General features: G+C 44.7%; 1 protein-coding gene across 1 annotated transcript; it reads left to right on the forward strand.

Annotated features, from left to right (window-relative positions):
- Window positions 1-15,120: 15,120 nt before the first annotated feature.
- On the forward strand, window positions 15,121-18,804 carry egr1 (early growth response 1). Its single transcript, XM_029513132.1, has 2 exons — window positions 15,121-15,794; window positions 16,663-18,804. Exons 1-2 carry the CDS (start codon window positions 15,584-15,586, stop codon window positions 17,988-17,990), a joined length of 1,539 nt encoding a protein of 512 aa, XP_029368992.1. The 5' UTR covers window positions 15,121-15,583; the 3' UTR covers window positions 17,991-18,804.
- The last annotated feature ends 222 nt before the right edge of the window (window positions 18,805-19,026 follow it).

Raw genomic sequence — 19,026 nt, forward strand, 5'->3', positions numbered from 1 at the left:
CTGAGGGATCAGAGTAATGGCATCAACTGGCAACAAATAGGAGGCTGGGGATGTTTTATCCTTCCACCTGGTTCGCAGCATGAGCTCAGATATAGTAGAAACTGTGCACACAAAGAAGCAAATATGGTAACGCTTTAGATTATGTCACACAACGGACAGCATTATTCTTCCCTTTGCTCCCGTCTTGTGTTGGTAATTATTCTGTGGCTATTCTGAAGAAAATCACTGCTATACAGCACATTACCCATCCTCCTCCACACTGTGTGCTTTTATCTCAGTCATAACCGGTGGTTCAAAATTCCAGTTCCTCATAAATGCCAGATCATTGTGGAGGAAATCTTAGTGTAGTAATGAAATAGGTGAAATAATGAAACGCTTTAAATCAGAGGTGTCCAACTCGTCATCAAGCTCTGCTGATGTCCGATAAGGAGCCACTCATTTGAATCAGGTGTGTTTAGAGCAGGAAACTGCTCTGAAACATCTGAACATCTGAAGCATCTGAAACATGCAGGACAGTAGCTCTCCAGGAGCGGAGTTGGCGACTCCTGCTTTAAATGATTAAATTTACTTCATAAATGCTCCGCCCTCATCCGTTATATATGTTTGTACAGTTCTGTTCTGTCGCACGTAGAGGTTTTTTTTTTTTTTTTTTTTATTACCATTGTAACTACTGTAGATGTTAATGCAATTAAACACAAATACAAAAAGCACATTCTAATGACTAATTTCACCATTGAGAAGATGTCAAAGAAGGCCACGGACAAGTGAAACACTTCTCCTTTATGTGTTTTTCAATGGTCATGTGTATATTTCATTTTACCTTGAGCTCCTTTACCTTATCTGTTGTTCACTTGGTGTGTGTGTGTATGTGTGTGTCTGTATGTATTTCTTCCTTATGGCCAATGTGGGGACTCTTTCAATATGACTGTCACCCACAGGAGCAGACTCATATAACAGAAATAATAAGCAACTATTCTGTTCTGTTGCAGCGAACCAAACAAGGTTTACAAAGACAAGGGACTCCAGGGGTCAGGGCTGAGGGCTGGCTCATGCTCTCCCATAAGACCACCCCAAACACACACATGTATGCACATTCACATACACTTCTTTATGACTTCTACTTTCTTTCTGTGTCCCCAATGTGTAGGGGTCACCATGGCAACCCTGCCTTCTGCAGCAAATGGTGAGGATGCTGTGATGGGGTCTCGACCATAGTTTATTGATCCACAAGATTTGGTTCCTGTTTCAAAGAAAAATCTCAGCGTATGTTGTTGAGAGTTTAAATTGACGCAGAGAAATCCCTGGAAACTAACTCGATGACTATACTCCTGAGAATGTCAGAGTTTATAGGTTGTTTGTATGTGATATTTCTGGTTTGTTGTTTGTTCCAGGACATAATTCAGAGTGCATTTGGTTATGCCTTTGTATACACTAAGTGTGCACACATACACATTCTGTGTGTGATTGTGTTCCATGGGTACTTCCTGTGGTTAGGTCTATGCAGCAAAGATGATTCATGGCTTTCGGTGTTGGTTCAAAGAGAAAATTTACACCATAAATTTGTCTTTCCTACTCTGTGCCACATTCAAAGATATATACACAAATACACAAACACACACATATACACTCTGGTGTTCCAACTCCCACACAAATAGACATGGGTGCTGGTTCTTTATGTTTTTTGGGGTAGCTGACACAAACAAAACACAAATATCTTTCAATTTCATTTGACTATCGGGTCATGATTGTGGTTATAAATATCCTAATCATGTAAGTAGGAAAAATTTACTCAAGGTGTGTTATGAATTAATTCATATAAATAAGCAGTTCTCATTCATTCATTCATCTTCAACCGCTCATCCTTTTCTGGGTTGTGGGGACTGCTGGAGACAATGTGCTGGCCTGCTCAGACTGGGTGAGGGCGGGGTCCACCCTGAACAGGTCATCAGTCCATCACAGGGCCAACACACAGAGACAGACAGAGACCAACAACCACTCACAATCACACTCAGACCTACGGACAGTTTAGAGTCACCAACATGCATGTCTTTGGACAGTGGTAGGAAACCCATGCAGACACAGGGAGAACATGGGAATCAAGCCTGGGACCTTCTTATTGTGGGGGCAAGAGCACTAACTACTATGCTGTTGTGCTGCCCTGTCTCTTAATTTGACATTCCCCAATCAAACGCCACTGAATCTGTAGTACAAAGGATCAGGTCCTTTTTTGTGGGCCTGGAAAAGCTGTGTTTTCTTCTTTGCACACAGTGCTCAGCACAGGTCACTGCAAACAATAGCCCACAGGAAGTGAGAGCAGCTACAAAGGCAGGAGAGCTTGAGAATATAAAAGAGAAAAAGGGATCTGTGTGTGAGTGTGCTGGTTGCAACCCATTTGCAGTTATAACATTGTCTCCAACAAAGTATAGATACAGTCTGCTGCTCACCTTATCATCATCGTCTATCATGCTATCATAGAGGGGAAAGTCCTCACACAGGAAACTTTACAGTTCATGTACAGTATTCACTTATAGTTCAGTCAACAATTTTCCCCTTTCAAATGAAGCCACTTCCTCATGTTGATTTTCCACGCCTCTCTCTTTTTTTTCCGATTGTTTCCTCACTGGGTTGTGGTTTTCTTACTACTCACAGTGCACAGGAAGTATATTGTGGCAAAACAGGTCCTTGTCACTGTTTCCACTCCTCACTTTGGACCACAATGCTAAATTTAACACCAATAACAAAATCACAGGTGTCCAAAAATACTCACTTCCACATACATAGAGATTTTATTTAACTTCTCTGAGCTATTTATACTGAACCATCTTAATATACTTATGTCTGGTCTGAGGTTAAGTTTACTACGTGACGCAGTTTGCTACAAAGGAAACAGCCCAAGCCAATTAGTCAGCCTTGGCATTTGAGAGGAGCGAGCCAAGTCGGGACAGTTATCCACTAAGACTTAACTGTCCATGCTGATCACATGAGTGAACCCTTGTCAGAAAATAACCCGATCACCTCTGGCATGTGTGTCAATCAGACACCTGAGTGCTAGCTGGCACATAGTTTTTATGCATCTGTGGCCATCACTGATCATTTTGTCGGATTATCCCACTACTTCAGCCAAAGATGAGACCACGGCAGATGAAAACTCCATCAACTCCATCGTAGTAAAAATGTGTCTCCTGACTGAGTTCAGGACAGTCATTTTCAACAAATAGTTACATGTAAGGAACTGAAATTTCTGGTGCACGTCAGTATAAAAATAGAAGATGACTGGCTATTTTAATCACATGTGTGATTTGTTTGCTTCATAACACATACCACAGAAAAAAGGAACTCTGCAAAAGGGGGGGGGGGGCACAAGAAACAAGTGGAAAATGCAAAATTGAAAGTGGAACAGTGCAAATTTCTACGTAAGGAGACATAACTGACATCTCGTAACAAATTTGAATACTTACCATCTGTAAAGAACGGGCAACAACAATCTCAGCCCTTTTCTTTGAAGCAGCCTGGCTCTCTGCTTTGTCTTTGTGTCATTGGTGTATTAGGCCTTGGCTGCACACACCTCTTCGCAACGCCACTGTACACTCATTATCATTCCAGCTGAAATGAGGTGGAGGGAGGGGTTGTGAACGAAGCCGGTGGACTTGGACCCCAGCCAGGACCAGTGCAGGTTTTACTCCGGCTACAGTTACATTGCTGCTCACTGTAACTGTCTCCTCTGACTTAGGCTAGCTGGGAGCAGGGGCCAACAGTGGGACAATTACCCTGAGCACTGCCGAGTCACATTAGCCAAAGTCTGGCCTGCCTCTATGTGGGTGTAAGTTCAGCCACATGTACACATACTGTACACCCACAACATATATGCTGGCTGATGCAAATAAGAGAATGTGAATTGTTTTTATCTCTTAACACAACCCTCAACTTTGTTTCCAATGAAATTACTTCAGATGTCAAATTCCATATTAGCTTGTATTAGCATTTCATTGTAGCTTTATGGGGGCAGACGGCGGCATGGTGCGCATATGAAGGTTATGGGTTCTGTTCCTGGCCTGGGGCCTTTCAGTGGGGAGTTTGCATTTTCTCCCTGTGCCTGTGTGGGTTTGCTCCGGGGACTCCGGTTTCCTCCCACTGTCCAAAGACATCATGTTTGGGTTAACTGCTGACTCTAAACTGTCTGTAGGTCTGAGTGTGAGTGTGAGTGGTTGTTGGTCTCTGTCTGTCTCTGTGTGTTGGCCCTGTGATGGACTGATGACCTGTCCATGGTGTACCCCGCCCTCGCCCAGTCTGAGCTGGGATTGTCTCCAGCAGCCCCCACGACCCAGAAACAGATAAGCGGTTGAAGATGAATGAATGAATGAAGCTTTATGGTGTTTACAGTGAACAAAATATGCAAAATCATACCTTTACAGATGCCACTAAATTTACCTTCTGCCAGCAGCATGTCATGATGTTTAAGCTCATGTCAAGTCTCAATCTCAATATTTTTACTTTCACTTTCATCGTGTCTCTGCTGTTACCTCCCTCCTACTCATTCTCTCTCATTTATCCCTCACTATGTCCCTTCATCGCCAACTCATAATATCTACCACACCATCTCGGTATTTTTGCCTGCCTTGCGCTATAGATAGGTTGATGTACGGTAGCTGTGGTGGGGCTTTGGAGAAAGCAGATTAACTCTTTCCACCATCAGAAAATGACCAAAAGGGTTTGCTATAAATAGGTGGATTTACCTTACCCAGCTACTCAGAGTCCAGCAGAAGATCAGGCTTGGGACTGCTGCTCTAAGGCCAGGGTCAGTGTGTTACTATGGTGACATGGCCACAGCAATCTGTGTGTTGGCGCCGGGGGGTGAGGGTGTACGTGAACGTGTACTTCAGTGTGTGTGCCTTTCCAGCGGCAGCGGCAGCAGCAGTCACTCTCCCAGCCCCTGCAGAGAGAGTATGTTGGGTAACAGCAGTCTGGAGTTCCCCTGGACTCGCTCCAGACCTCCTCTCCCTTTCCTCCTGCCTCTCTCCCACAGTCCTCCCCTCTTTCTACCCTTTCACCCACCCGTTTCCCTTTCTCCCTGCTGGCTCTGGCTCTTTCACTTAGGAGTGATATGGGTTTATGTTTAACTGTGTGTGTGTGTGTGTGTGTGTGTGTGTGTGTGTGTGTGTGAAAGCTCAACTATTCCCAACAGCCTATACAGTACAACTGCTGGTTTATTTGTCTTGCTCCCAGTGGGTTGTCTCCTTTTGACGTGTGCAGTGTTTTAACACCACCCTTCCTATCAATAGTCTTGGCCCATCTCTCCATTAACCCCGATGACCTCGATCTCCCTATTAAACCATTATTTAGAACTGATCCAGAGTCTGTGTCTGCTGTCTCAGCATCTTGACACATTTGCTCTGACTCATTTTCTCTAGTTCCCCATTCTGAAGATGAGAAATAAAGGCAGCTTTCAAAACAAGTTGCGCCTATTTGTGGCTCTGACCAAGCCCAGTCAGAATACCATCATCAACAGCACCATCACCACCATCATCATCACCATCATAGAAACCAGCTCTGGTCAATGTATGATGAAACACTGCAGCACAAACTGTGAATCTCTTGACATCAGAGATAAGCGGGGCAGACACTTCAAAGAACTTTACTGTAACTCATATGATTCAGGTATGAGAAAAAAATAACCAATTTCTCAAAAGCATAACTGGGAGTGTTTAATACGTGTATTGGTGGTCAGATTGAAATGTGACTCTTGTTTTGTTGCTAAAATTGAGTTATTTATAACCTTCATCTGCTAAATGTGAGTCCACCAACTCCCACATTCGAACAGCAAAAAAAGCCAGCGATGACAACAGACGTTGAGCAAAAGTAGAGGTAAAAAACGTGAAGCATGTCAACAAGGCAGTACAATTACCGAGAGGGCCTGTTTTAGCATGTTTACCTGCACCCACTCCATTCAGTGTTTAGCATTTGTGCCAAGGGAACAAGCTGCCGCATGCTTTTGCCACAAAAGCACATAACAGCAACTCACCCTGCCTTGCACCCAGCACTGACACAGCATAGCGTCACAATTTCCGAAAGTTCTTCCTTTCTGCATCACCTTGCACACAAAAACCCCAGAAGTGTCAGTATGTTTGTGTGAAACAGCAAGTCCTATACACATAAGATCTTTGACACTAGATTAGGTTTTCTAGGTTAAATGCTGTAAAGTACCTTTGAAGACAGCAGCCCATATCTGATTTATTTCTTAACCTATATAAAAAAAAGTTGTGTTAAAAGTGAAGTGATTAATGTTTCTTATTGTTATCCATCGTCCTAATAAAATTAACCGTTAATGATATTAGTAATCGAAAAAGACAACTAGGACAAGTCTATTCATTGAATTGCTGTACAATGTACAAAAAACAAGAGGAACTGACAGTGCAAATGTCACAGACTTGTCTAGCAACTGCTGACGTCAGCGAGTACTGGTCCAAGAATATTTAATGTGTGTATGAATATAAAGTTTTCAGAATGTTACAGACAGATTTGGTCTGTGGCTGTTCAAGGAAGTCATTTCAGGGTAAGGCAGGAGAACAAGTCTGTGTGTTTGTTGCTTGTCTGATTAAGTAGATAAGTGACTTAAATTAGATCAGTTTATTTGTCTGGCTGGCCTTAAACAAGACCACAGAGTCTGGGATGTCTGAGCCACAGCCACTGAAAAAGAACAAAACACAGACAGCTTCCTCTTTCCACTCATCAGTAGCACTCCTCTGCGTTTCTGTCTTTTTTCTTCCTTTTACTCTATCGTTTTCTCCGACTCAGCCAGTGATCGGTGATATCACGGAGCAACGGATGTGATGTCAGTTCCTGTTTGGTTTTCAGTTTTGCTGCCAGGGACTACAGAAAGAAGCAGCTTGCTGACAGCTGTGAGTGAGGCTGGAAACATGCAAATCAATGAGGGTCAAAGGTTACAGCTCACTAATTGTAACTCTTTGAAACCTCTCACAGCTGCTTTTCAAAGAGGAGCATTTTTTTCTTTTGTCGTTTAGCATATGGCTCACTATTAAGTTTGGTGTTTTTTGAGCTCTCATCTAGGTGATGTCGGGCGCAGGAGAAATGCTTGCTTTGCATACAAACAAGGCCATGTAGGTGGAGGACAGTGCTCCAACTTATTTACTTTATATAGTGTGTATATATATATATCCGGTATTATCTCTGCCTAAAAGAGCAGCAGTAAGAAAACTCTAACTCCTTTGCCTCATCATCTGTCGTTTGTTGAGAGTCTCCCGGTGACAGACAGACAGGAGCTGTGACACCCAGCCCTGGTAATAGAAGGCAATTATAAGCCCTGGCGAGAGCTGTGGCAATGGGAAAAACTTTTGTACAGCCCCCCTCCTGGGGTGCTGACATGCAGACACACTGAAATTAATTGCTACAAAACATCAGACGAGCTTGACGCACACACGCACAGTCAAACTCCTGGAAAGGAGAAGAATGAAACAATACACATCATACGACGTTGCACTGAGGCTCATGAGGAGGAAGAAGAAGAAAGAAAAGGCTGTAAAGAGAAGCAGCGAAAAAACAAGTAGATCCCTTCCAACAAATCATGTTTTCATCTAAATAAAGAAGCCAAAGACAATAGACTTGGGTACCTTGGAGACCAGGAGGACTATTTCTCCATGGCAACCAGTATGGTGTGTGACAATGCCGCAGTGCGAGGGTTTGAACTGCTAAAGCTGTCTGGGAATGCAGAGATAGATCGGAGGGAGAGAGCGAGAGCGACACAGAGAGTGAGACCCATGGAGGGCTGTCTGTGTGCTCATAATGAGAACACACACTGTCACAATCCCACTGCGAGAAAAATGGAGGTTCATGACTTTCCAACTCAGGTTATTTTCTTTCTTTGACTCTTTAAGTCAATACAGAGTGAAATCTTGTTCCTCACCAAATTATGACACTAAGCCTGTTTATGTTTCCAGCAGTGCATATCTAAACATTCCCATACGTAAACATTTCTCTGGTGTTGCTATGGAATTGTTTCCCTGCTTGGCTGTTAGAAAAAGCAGTACCATGTGGCCTTGGTAGGAGATTTATTTTAATTGTGTGGTGTATTGTGGCCAAGAGAATGTCAGGCTATATGGTGGATGTGTGCTGTCAGCACACTTGTGGATACCTGTACTCTTGTCGGCCCTTGGACATGATCATGTGTGTGTAAGTGAGTGTTTGTGTTCAATGCACCACGTGCATAGTATGTTTGGATAGCAAGACAAACACAAATAAAGGAACACGTTGACGTGTGCCTCTGTAGAAACTTGGGTGCGTGTTGTTGTCATTTTAATATAAAAGCTCTTCTTCCGGTTCAACCACTCCTCCACATGCATGCATTATAACCCAGGATTACTGCGTCTTAATTGGGACTCAAGCAGTTGACAAGAAGAAATGAGGGTGTTTTTTTTTTTTCAGTATTTAAACCTTGAGTTAGGACTCAGGCTATTGGATGTCTTCAAACTGTACACCGCCGCAAGTCTCAACACTATCCTCACCCATTTCCCTGTGTCAGCATCACCCAACAACCATCAACATGCAATCTCCTTTGTGTGTCTTTATTTTTATTTGCAGTGCGCTTTATAGAAATTCATTACACTGTCTGCCGCCAGCGTAGGCAGAAAAATTTTCCCCCGGCTCAGCTGAACTCTCACCCTCCTTTAATGTAAACACTGTTCACCAGTCACGTTTCTCCCATTAAGGTAAATGCCTGCATTATGTATGAATCTAGTTTTCTTAATCTAGTTGCACCATTAACCTGCACACCCAGTCATTTCTAAAGTTGCCAGGAAGAGGGAGAAAGAGAGACTACCCTGACCCCATTCATTTGTAAGAGATAATCTAAATTTAATGCATTAGAGCAAATTAGATTACTTATAATTACTGATCACTTAAGATGCTTTATTACTGGCCTGATGCAGAGTTTGGCTTTACAAAATCTCCAGATGAATCTTCAGTCCAAGGGACCCACAGTGATATTTGACCCTTGAGCCTCAGCTCCGGAAAAAACCATTGTCCCATAAGCCAAATGCTTCTGACAGTTACTCATTTATTCATCCTCCCTCCTTTCATATTTAGTTTTTTTTTCTCTAGAAACATACAACAGATGCTGCAGCTAGTGTTGTTTATCGTCTTGTCTCTCTGCCTCGTCAGCCGTCATGCCTGTTGACACGCGGCTCTCAGAGTTAAATGATTATTGTATGATGTAAAAGGATTGCAGGGCTTTCTGATAGAAACCTGTCTCCTCAGCCCTGTAGGCTATCTCACACTGGAAGTCTCTAGCTGGAGTAGGGAGGAGGGTTGGAGGATGGGGGAGAAGCAGGAGATGAGGGAGAGGGGGCTTACTTGAATCAACCTGTCTTACCTGCCCTCAGGCCCACCTGTCAACAATACTGCGACAGCTGCTTTCTCTTTCACTCTCTGTCTCAGTCGCTTTCTAGCTCTTACTTTTCCATCATTTCTCTGCCTCTGTATCTCTCCTTCCCCATTTATCCCGCTGCCTCTCCTCCTTTCTTACCCCTTTCACTTTACCTCTGTTCCAACCCTACAAAACAAATAACTCTCACCTGAGCAGATGTGCTTTTCACTGACTGTCATTTTCACTTTGCAGCGAGTTATTGGGAGCAGCTTTGGCCATTGGACCCAAGGAGACTATTTGTCTCTGCAACTTCTGATCTGATTCAAAAGTCAAATAAACTCTGGAGAACAACTTTAAGGGATGTGTTTGTGTGTGTGTGTGTGTGTGTGTGTGTGTGTGCACGTGCGCGTGTGCACGTGTGCCTGTGTGTGCCTTGGCTGTTTGTTTAACACCTGGCTTAGACAGGTCATCATTTGAGAGGCAGGGTGACTTGAGGGTAAGTTTACCAAATTTTTAGTAGCACGAGCTTTGAGTTTATAGCTTTTGGTTCAGAGAGGAAAAGATAAAATCCAAACTATCTCCCCTTTCTTGCCACTCTCTCAATAAACGTCAAGGGCCAAGGAATGAGCAAGGGTGATGGCGTGACTGTCTGATGCAATAATAAACTTGAGCTGCATAAAGCTGCTCTTCCACATAAACAGATGTGGACTGGCAGAGCTCCACCTGACTGTGGACTAAAGCAAAGTTTAAATTCCTGACTAAAATGTGAACACGGTAGTAGAATGACAACAAGTCTTTGAGTCTGGATGTTTTCTGTCTGCCTCAAGTACGTATGCGCATGAGTCACACCCAAATGTGTTCAGTAAAGACAACAAACCAGTGGCTGCTCAGTCTGGACGCTGAGGCCACATCTTTCTGTCTCCGTCGCTCCTCGTTTCTTCCTGTCTCACTCTCAGCCCATATCCACGTCAGTAGTTCAAAGAGCAGTTTGATTTAGTCAGCTCGGTCAATCAGCCAATCAGGAGCTTTATCCTGGTTCAATGTCATGGCAGTTTCAGAGTTTGCTGAACAATGTGGATGAATTTAAAAGCATTTTCAATAGAATATTTTGTTTTGAGCATTCATATTTCACTTGATCTGTGGGGCTAATGCATTACATTCTCAAGCAGACATTTGACTGAGCACTGAGGATGACGGCTGACCTATTAAAAATTAGTTCTGTCAACATGCTGTGGTCTTCCCACCCACAGATTATGGTATACACAGTTCAGACAAATACAGAAAATTGCTTTGTGACAACCTTTAAATCTTACACATCGCTGTCTGTGTCTTCTGTGCGGTGTGGGGAACCCCCGTTTTTTCAGAGCACCACCAGTGACTCATCAAGAGCTAAAAGGTCAGGGGTCAGATCTTTTGTTGCAAGCATCAGATAAACAGGCCGGGGGCTTAGTTAGTCACACAACCTCTGGGACACAGTGGGGTTAGGGTGAGGGCTCAGCTTTGTCCTGTGTTCGGGTAATTGTCTCTCTGTCACCTACCTTCAGGAGGCAACAAGAGGCAGATGAGCAGATAGAGCGGGCACTCGATGCAGGGTTCCTGTTTCTGTGTGATTCACTAACACTAACCCCGCTCCACAGCCTCCAGGAGGGGTCATGGGGTAATACAACAGAGAGGGATGCCTGCAGTGACCGTAACGAGCAAGCAGATTATTTTTCAAACATTACCTGACCCAAAAATTTTGGCAGGTCAGCTTCCACAAAAAGAGATCATTTATGATCCCAGCAGCAACATAATCGTACGCTCCAACACAGGGCCAGCATTCCACAGTGGCATTCCTGGACTCCTCTGAAGAGAGTAAATAATGACTGACTGTTTCAGAGCAGTAACAGGTGGTGTACTGTAATCATCTGCATTATCTTGTAATGGGCTGCATTAGATTTCAATAAGTGAGCCAAGCTTTTTGATAACTGGACCACTGTGTTGATGTGTCAAGTATTTAAACAGACATACATTAGTGAATTTCATCAGTTTCCAGAATCTGATAAGATTTCATGCATTTCAAATTATCCAGAGCTTTTCTGGGACCACTTCACGCTGCCAGTTTCCTCAAGGTTTCTGAAAGATTTTATCCCTCTCATGCCTGTTTGGCTTTTCCCAGGCACATCTCACTTTGCATGTAAAAGGTCAGGCCTTACACATCTGCCGGCGTCACGATAGAAGCTGGGAGAAAAGTGACATTTATCAAATACCCTGCTATCATGTTCCCTGCTCTTTTCCTCCTCACTCTGACTATGGGCTAATATTCAGCCTGTAATTCTGCCTGGGACGATCAGACCTCTGCTCTTCTCTCATTTAATTATCAGCTTCCCAGTGTTTCTACATGCCCCAACACATCCTAGCCACTTTTCGTTTTCTCGTTCCTCTCTCACCCCACTCTACCTGGCAAGATAAAACTATGATAGCTGCTTTCTGTGCTCCAAATAACCAGGTCTTCATTCTTTCCTTTTCTCTCTCATTACATTAAACCCTCCCTCCCCGTCTCTTCTGCCACATTATGTAACATTCGGGCTTTGGTAACTGTCAACATCCACCTTCTAATCTTGGTCCACCCATCATGGGAGCACACCAGGCTGAACACACCTGTATGCTAATGAGGGAGGGATTGCATCATGGGTGGGTGTGGGTGCCCTCAGATGGGAGGAGGTGTGACGGAGGAGCAGGAGTGTCTGTCTGTCCCTTCTCCCTGACTGACTGCCTGGCATTGGCTGCTGACAAATGCCAGCACAAAGCTTGGTGTTCGCTCCCACACGCAGTATGTGGGTGTGAGGATTCGCTCTCTGTCTCTCTACTTTCTATTTTTCTGTTGCCCTTACCCTTCCTTCCCACCTTCTCCATCTCTTTTACTCAACCTACCTCCATCTCCATGCTATCTATACATCTCTTCACATTTCTGCACCTTTCCCCTTTTTTATGTGTTCCAACTCCTCTACTCTCTACCTCCTCCTCTCTCTCTCTTTTTGGCTTCCATATCTACTTCCTTGACTTTTCTCGGTGGCAGATTGGCGCATGATTAAATATTAACCAGTGCTTGTGCAGGGTGTTTGTCTGTGTGTCCGCACGCGCCTGCGCGTGTATGTGTGCATGTGTGAGTATGTTTGTGTGTGCTGGTGTTAACAGGACGCGGTGGCTGCGTAGGGAAATGGGAGAACCTTCTTTTTTTCCCTCTACGGCTGGCAGCGTGTTGAAGTTTCATCAGGTGAGGACTCCACTGGCTGATTTGTGTGGGCAGCAATGGGGAACACACCACGGCAAACGAACCGGCTGACCCAAACATGCGTACACACAAACATGCCATCGTGCGCGCAGACCATAAGTGTCTACATCCACACACACCCACAGACTAATTCTCCTTCCCCTGCCCTTACAGCATCTGGCTTCCACCCCCTCCCTGCATCAGAGTGAAAGGAGGCCCAAGCAGCTACTGTGAAGTGTTTCTAATCTTTATTGCTTTATTACCTTTCTGAGAGTTTTTCCTAACCTGATTTTATTACATTGTCATCAGATGATGAGTCCTCTCGTGTGCCGTCTCTGCTCTTTCTTTGTTGTTTTGCCACAAATTTATCGACTATGGTAACTCTTCCGTGACAGCAGCGGTGGACACAGACAGGAGGTGGGATTTGGTATCAACACCTCACCACAGAGTTACAGCCACTTTATGTAACTCACCATCATCACGGCCTGTCTACTGCTCTCTCTCTCTCGCTCTCTCTCTCTCTCTTTTTTTTCCCTCTTGCTTCTCAAAGTAACAGGCCTACATGCAGAGGTGTGGCACTTCCCTTGCGTAAAAAAAAAAACAAAACAAAAAAACTCAAGTCTTAAAAGCACATTTGTGAAGCGGGAGCATCGTTTCCCTCCTAAAATGCCACACCGCTGTGCAGTGCCACATACCTTCAAAGGTGATTAGATTTGATCATTTATATGTGTCTGACTGTATGAATAAACAACATTACACATTCCTCCAGCTGCGGACTCTACTTCAGGCTTATTTGGATTTTGTGAAGGAGTCTCTGCTCCAGATCATCCATAATATATGACAGAATTTTGCTATCAGTCTAATGGGGGTAAACAGAGAGATTTGCCAGAGGCTGAATGGGAAATGCCTGTGAGAGAATATGATTCAGTGAGGACCGAAAACCTACGGTATGTCTTTTGTCCTCCTATCTATCTCTCTATCTATCTTGTTTGTGATTATTATATCGCTGTGGCACCTGTAGATGAAGAGGTGCTTAAACACCGTCTGAGAACTTGTATTTCCAGTCAGAAGACCTTGAGTCTGTCCAATGATTTATGAAGAGCGGGAAGTCTCACCTGCTCTGCTCTCATCTCTCTCTCTCTCTCTCTCTCTCTCTCTCTCTCTCTCGGGCCGCCTATAAGTGTCCTGCCCACCATGTTTCCCTGTGAAGTTGCTTGCATATATATCCAGTCAGCACCGAGGGAAACATATTGATTTCCCGTCTGCTTTCGCCGAGGAGTGCTGGCGCGCCAGGCCGAGCCGCAGCAGCCGACTGAAGCGTCGGTGTCCTGCAGGCGTTACTGCGGCCCATTAGGCCGCTGAGTGGCAGAGAGATTCCCCGAATATCGAGCCGGGGACACCCTTCAATTAGACGGATCGGCTCGCACCTCGTCAGCAACCGCGGTTATCTGTTCTCATTAATCAATGACACAGCCAGGAGAGATACAGAGTTCATTTGGAGGAAGTTTGCAAGCAGAGTTTGTACAATCCTGTATTCTTTACCGAGCATTGAAAATACCTCCAGGTATATCAAATGTCAAAATCAATTATTCACTTATTATCAGTTAACATATCGGCTGATTATTCTCAGAAGGCAGGTAGAAATATAAACAATAAGAAATGAACAACAACAACAACAACAACGACAAACACACACACACACACAATGTTCCAGGTTAAATGCAGTATAACCCTAGTTTTTAAACCGAGTTAGATTTCATTGTCACTTATTCTGGTTGGAAGGGAATGTGCATTAGAAACGGAGTAAAAAAAAAACCCACATTGCACTTGTTTTTAAAACATGTTGTTCCCTCCTTTAGTACACAGTTTTACATGTTCCACCATTAAAGGAAAAGTAACTGTAACACAGTGTGTCTGCTGCGGTAACTCTCATAGTGCAGCTGAAGCGTGTGTGTTAAAACGCAGACAGGACTCTGCTGCTGTCATTAGTTATTGTGAGCGCTTTACATGATTTGCACTCCAGCCTCTCATTCACTGCCAAGCAGAGATCAGCGCTGCTTCAGGAAGTTCCAAATAAGGACAGGGAAATGGAAACCCACCGGAATAGGTCCTTATGTAGTCACGACCTTATAAGGCACGGCGGAGCCGAGCTTTCCGGCAGCAGCGCGGCCTGCTGCACAGATGGGAAATCCAAATCATATCTATAGGGCGACGGGGAGAGAGCGAAAATTATGCCGCTGTCTGCCGGAGCCGTTCTGCTATGAAGATACATTGATTCGGGATAGAGGAAGAGCGCTGTTGTCTTCGCAATTTACTGCGAGAGCTTATTATAAAGTCTCTCCTCTATGCTTTCCCCCCAGGCCAGCGTCATGTGTCCTCCACTGCAGTGCCTATATATGGGCTTCCTCCACTCCATATATGGACATCTACGTCACGGCAAGAGGGTATAAAAGGAGCGGGGAAACCTCTCAGCTCAGAGAGAGCCCTGAGAACCAACAAGAGCAACTGTTAGAGCAGAGATAGACAGAGAAACACAGAGAACTCCCTAACTAATATCACACCAAAAGTAAAAAGTCAGTTCAAAAACAACATTCATCCAGTAAGGTTAAAACCTGATTGGATAAGTCATTTGAAACATAGAAGAAAAAAAAATTGTTGATTAATTTTGATGAATCTTAGGGAATGAGTAAAAAGGACACTTTTGATTTTTTCTGAAAAGACAAGTGGATCTTTACTCATCTCTGAGAGCAAAAGGAAAACAACAGGACAGCTGGAGAACAAGAGTCGAGGAGCAAGACAGAAAGCGGCGTCTTCCCCGGCATCAGCAGAAGTGTGCAGCGCTCCCTGAGCTGGGCTCAGTGATTCCCCGCTCTGCCAGCGTGTACTCAGCCTCCCTGCGCTCTTCGCCAGCTACCAGCGCAGCCTCAGCACTGTAGCTCCAGCACCAGCAGAGGATGGCTGCAGCCAAGACCGAGATGATCCTCCCAGCCCTGCAGATCTCAGAACCTCTGAGCTTCCCTCACTCCCCAATGGATAACTACCCCAAACTGGAGGAGGTGATGATGCTCAGCTCTGCAGGGACCCCCTTCCTCACTGCCTCCGCACCCGAAGGCACGGGCTTCGGCTCCGGGGAGCCAGGAGAGCAGTACGACCACCTTGCTGGAGGTAAGAGGAAGATATCCACTTTTCTTTTGCCTGTGGTTTATTGTCTTGCGAGCAAAGCTGAAGTGAAGATTAAATTCCATCTGCTGAGCTACGCAAAATGAAGAGAAGATTTGTGCGTAATATGCAGCTGTCTAAATCGAATTGCTATTTATGTTTTGCTGTGTTTTATGAATTTAGGCTTCTCACCATTTATAAAACCACAGCTGACAATAAATTGTATTATTCTCATTATTAATAGAAGTGTACATTCATATGTTTTATCAGGGTAATTTTATACTTAAAGAGGAAATGTAGACTTGTATATTAGAATTTTATCCAAAAAGATACAATGAATTCACATGATAAACAAACTAAAACAGGGACATCACAAAACATCTGAATTAATTTATCTATTGATTGCCCTATATCCCTATCAATTCTCAGAGGACTTACACTGCTCAGTTACCGCATGCCTCTAGACACTCCTATAGCTCAATTCACATTGCTTTCCAAAAACCAGCTGAGCTGCAGTTTCGGTAATCAATTGCCTTGGGCTCTGTGATGGGCTCCAGGAATGCAAGTGTGTGTGTGTGTGCGTGTGTGTGAGTGTAAGACAGAAAGCATGAAAGTGTGCTTGAGTGTGATCATAGAAAAATGTGAGTGTAGAAAGCTTGCACAGCAGCTCTTGTTTATGTTTGGAAAAGACAGTTTTAGAGTTGAGGGTGAAAGAGTTTAGTTGGAAGGGGCTTCTCTGCGTGGGCACCTGACTGATCTGTCACAGAGGAGAGGGGTGACACACTGTCCACCGCTCTGGCAGGATTCCCCCTCTCCCCCTTTCTGGATATTGACAGTTTGATTAATGTCTCTGCTTTCTCTGTGCTCCCTGCAGATACATTACCTGATATCCCCTTCAACTGTGAGAAGCCAGTGGTGGAACAGACCTACCCTACTCAGCGGCTGCCCCCCATCTCTTACACAGGCCGTTTCACCCTGGAGCCGGCCACCACCTGCAGCAACAGCCTCTGGGCAGAGCCCATCTTGGGCCTGTTCACTGGTCTGATGAGCAACGTTGCATCCAGCTCAAGCTCTTCTTCTGTTGTCTCACAGACCGCTTCGTCCTCCTCCTCATCAGTCCCATCCTCCTCAACTTCTTCCTCCTCTACCTCTTCTTCATCCCAGAGCTCCAGTCTGAGTTCCTCCATTCACCACAGCGAGCCCAACCCCATCTACTCAGCTGCTCCGACCTACTCCAGCCCCAACTCTGACATCTTCCCAGATCAGGGTCAGGCTTTTCCCAGCTCAGCAGGAGCAGTGCAGTACCCTCCTCCTGCATACCCCAATACCAAGACCTGCGGCACGAGCTTCCCTGTGCCGATGATTCCTGACTACCTCTTCCCTCAGCAGCAGGGAGAGATCAGCCTTGTGCCCCCCGACCAAAAGCCCTTCCAGAGTCAGTCCAGCCAACCCTCACTCACTCCTCTGTCCACCATCAAAGCCTTTGCCACCCAGACTGGTTCCCAGGACTTAAAGAGTGTTTACCAGTCTCAGCTGATCAAGCCCAGCCGCATGCGCAAGTACCCGACCCGGCCAAGCAAGACACCCCCCCACGAGAGGCCCTATGCCTGCCCCGTGGAGACCTGCGATCGTCGCTTCTCACGCTCAGATGAGCTGACACGTCACATCCGCATCCATACGGGCCAGAAACCCTTCCAGTGCCGCATCTGCATGCGCAACTTCAGCCGCAGCGACCACCTGACAACACATATTCGCACACACACTGGTGAGAAGCCCTTTGCCTGCGAGATCTGTGGACGCAAGTTTGCCCGCAGTGACGAGAGGAAGAGGCACACAAAGATCCACCTACGGCAGAAGGACAAGAAAGCGGAGAAGGTGGGAGCGGTGGTGGTAACAGCGGCACCAGTATCAGCAGCTTCACCTTCCTCCAGCTACCCGTCTCCCATCACTTCCTACCCTTCTCCAGTGTCTTCTTATCCTTCTCCAGTCACCTCCTGCTACTCCTCTCCTGTGCATACTTCCTATCCATCTCCGTCCGTGGCCACCACTTACCCATCAGTGTCTATGTCCAGCACTTTTCAGTCCCAGGTTGCCTCATCCTTCCCATCCTCAGTCGCTTCCAACATCTACAGCTCCCCCGTCCCTACCCCGCTATCAGACATGCAGACCACTCTCTCCCCAAGGACAATCGAGATCTGCTAAAAAAGAGCAAAGACAAAAAACTGTTGATTTTTTTTTTTTTTTTAGTCGTGCCGCTCCTCTTCTTCCTTAAGGTTCTTTGAGAAGAAAGAAATCAGCATCAAAAGACTTTTTCCCTCCAAAAAGCACTTTTCTGTCTTCTCCCTGTGCTGTGTTGGGTGAATCTTGAGATTTACCTGAAAGACAGAAAAAGACACATGTCAAGGACTGGGCAAAGACAATAGAAGATGAAAAGGGATTTTTTTCTGTCTTTGTAAAACAAATGCAGCACTTCAAATGCATAAGGGACTTAACAGATAGACAGTAGAAACCGGCACTGACAGGTGTCTACTGTTAGCTACACAAAAACCAAGAGACAAACAGATTGCCAGCGGTTCTGGTGCTAAGGCACGTTCGCCCTTGCAGGCGCTCATAAAGTACAAAAGACATTGAATAATATACATAAGCTACCATATATGTATATTGTACATGTGCCATGTTTCGTTCTTATCATTCTTTGGTACCATTGATGTGAAAAATTATTTGCATATTTGCATTGTATTATTTGAAGTGAGCAGGGCCATATTTTCTACATACTTTCTCTATTATGTAGTGATGCTGTGATACGTTTTGACATTGTTTGAAAAAAAGCACTTAAGTATTCAAGCATGAGTAAGAGTGATGTTGATTTCTTTTTGTAAATATCATCCACTGGTACTATCTCTTTCTCTCTTTCTCACATGTGACATGTCGCTCGGTTATATGGAAAAATAGAGAAAAGAAAAAAAAAAAAAAAAACTAAACAAGACAAACGCTCCCGTTATTTGGTGCCTTTTGTGAAGCCTTGCTGATGTTGTGACTCGGCTGCGCTAGAGAGAGAGAGAGAGGATGCACTGCATCTCGCCTTAAGGGTTGAGGGAATATTTTTGTTACAGAATGTAAGTCATACTCAGAGGGAGGAAAAGGGACAAACTATGAGGGCACTGCTTCATTTCATTAGAATGTAAGCAAAAAAAGGAGAAAAATTATAAAGTATATTTTTGTAAAACTGAAATGTAAA

The sequence above is a fragment of the Echeneis naucrates genome, chromosome 10 (assembly GCF_900963305.1).
Source record: "Echeneis naucrates chromosome 10, fEcheNa1.1, whole genome shotgun sequence".
Lineage (NCBI taxonomy): Eukaryota > Metazoa > Chordata > Actinopteri > Carangiformes > Echeneidae > Echeneis > Echeneis naucrates.

What these genes read in the sequence shown, in the direction of transcription:
- egr1 (XM_029513132.1), top strand. Translation starts at nt 15,584, where the DNA reads ATGGCTGCAGCCAAGACCGAGATGATCCTCCCAGCCCTGCAGATCTCA. An exon ending in GTACGACCACCTTGCTGGAG is followed by an intron (nt 15,795 to 16,662) that starts GTAAGAGGAAGA and finishes TGCTCCCTGCAG; the next exon opens with ATACATTACCTGATATCCCC.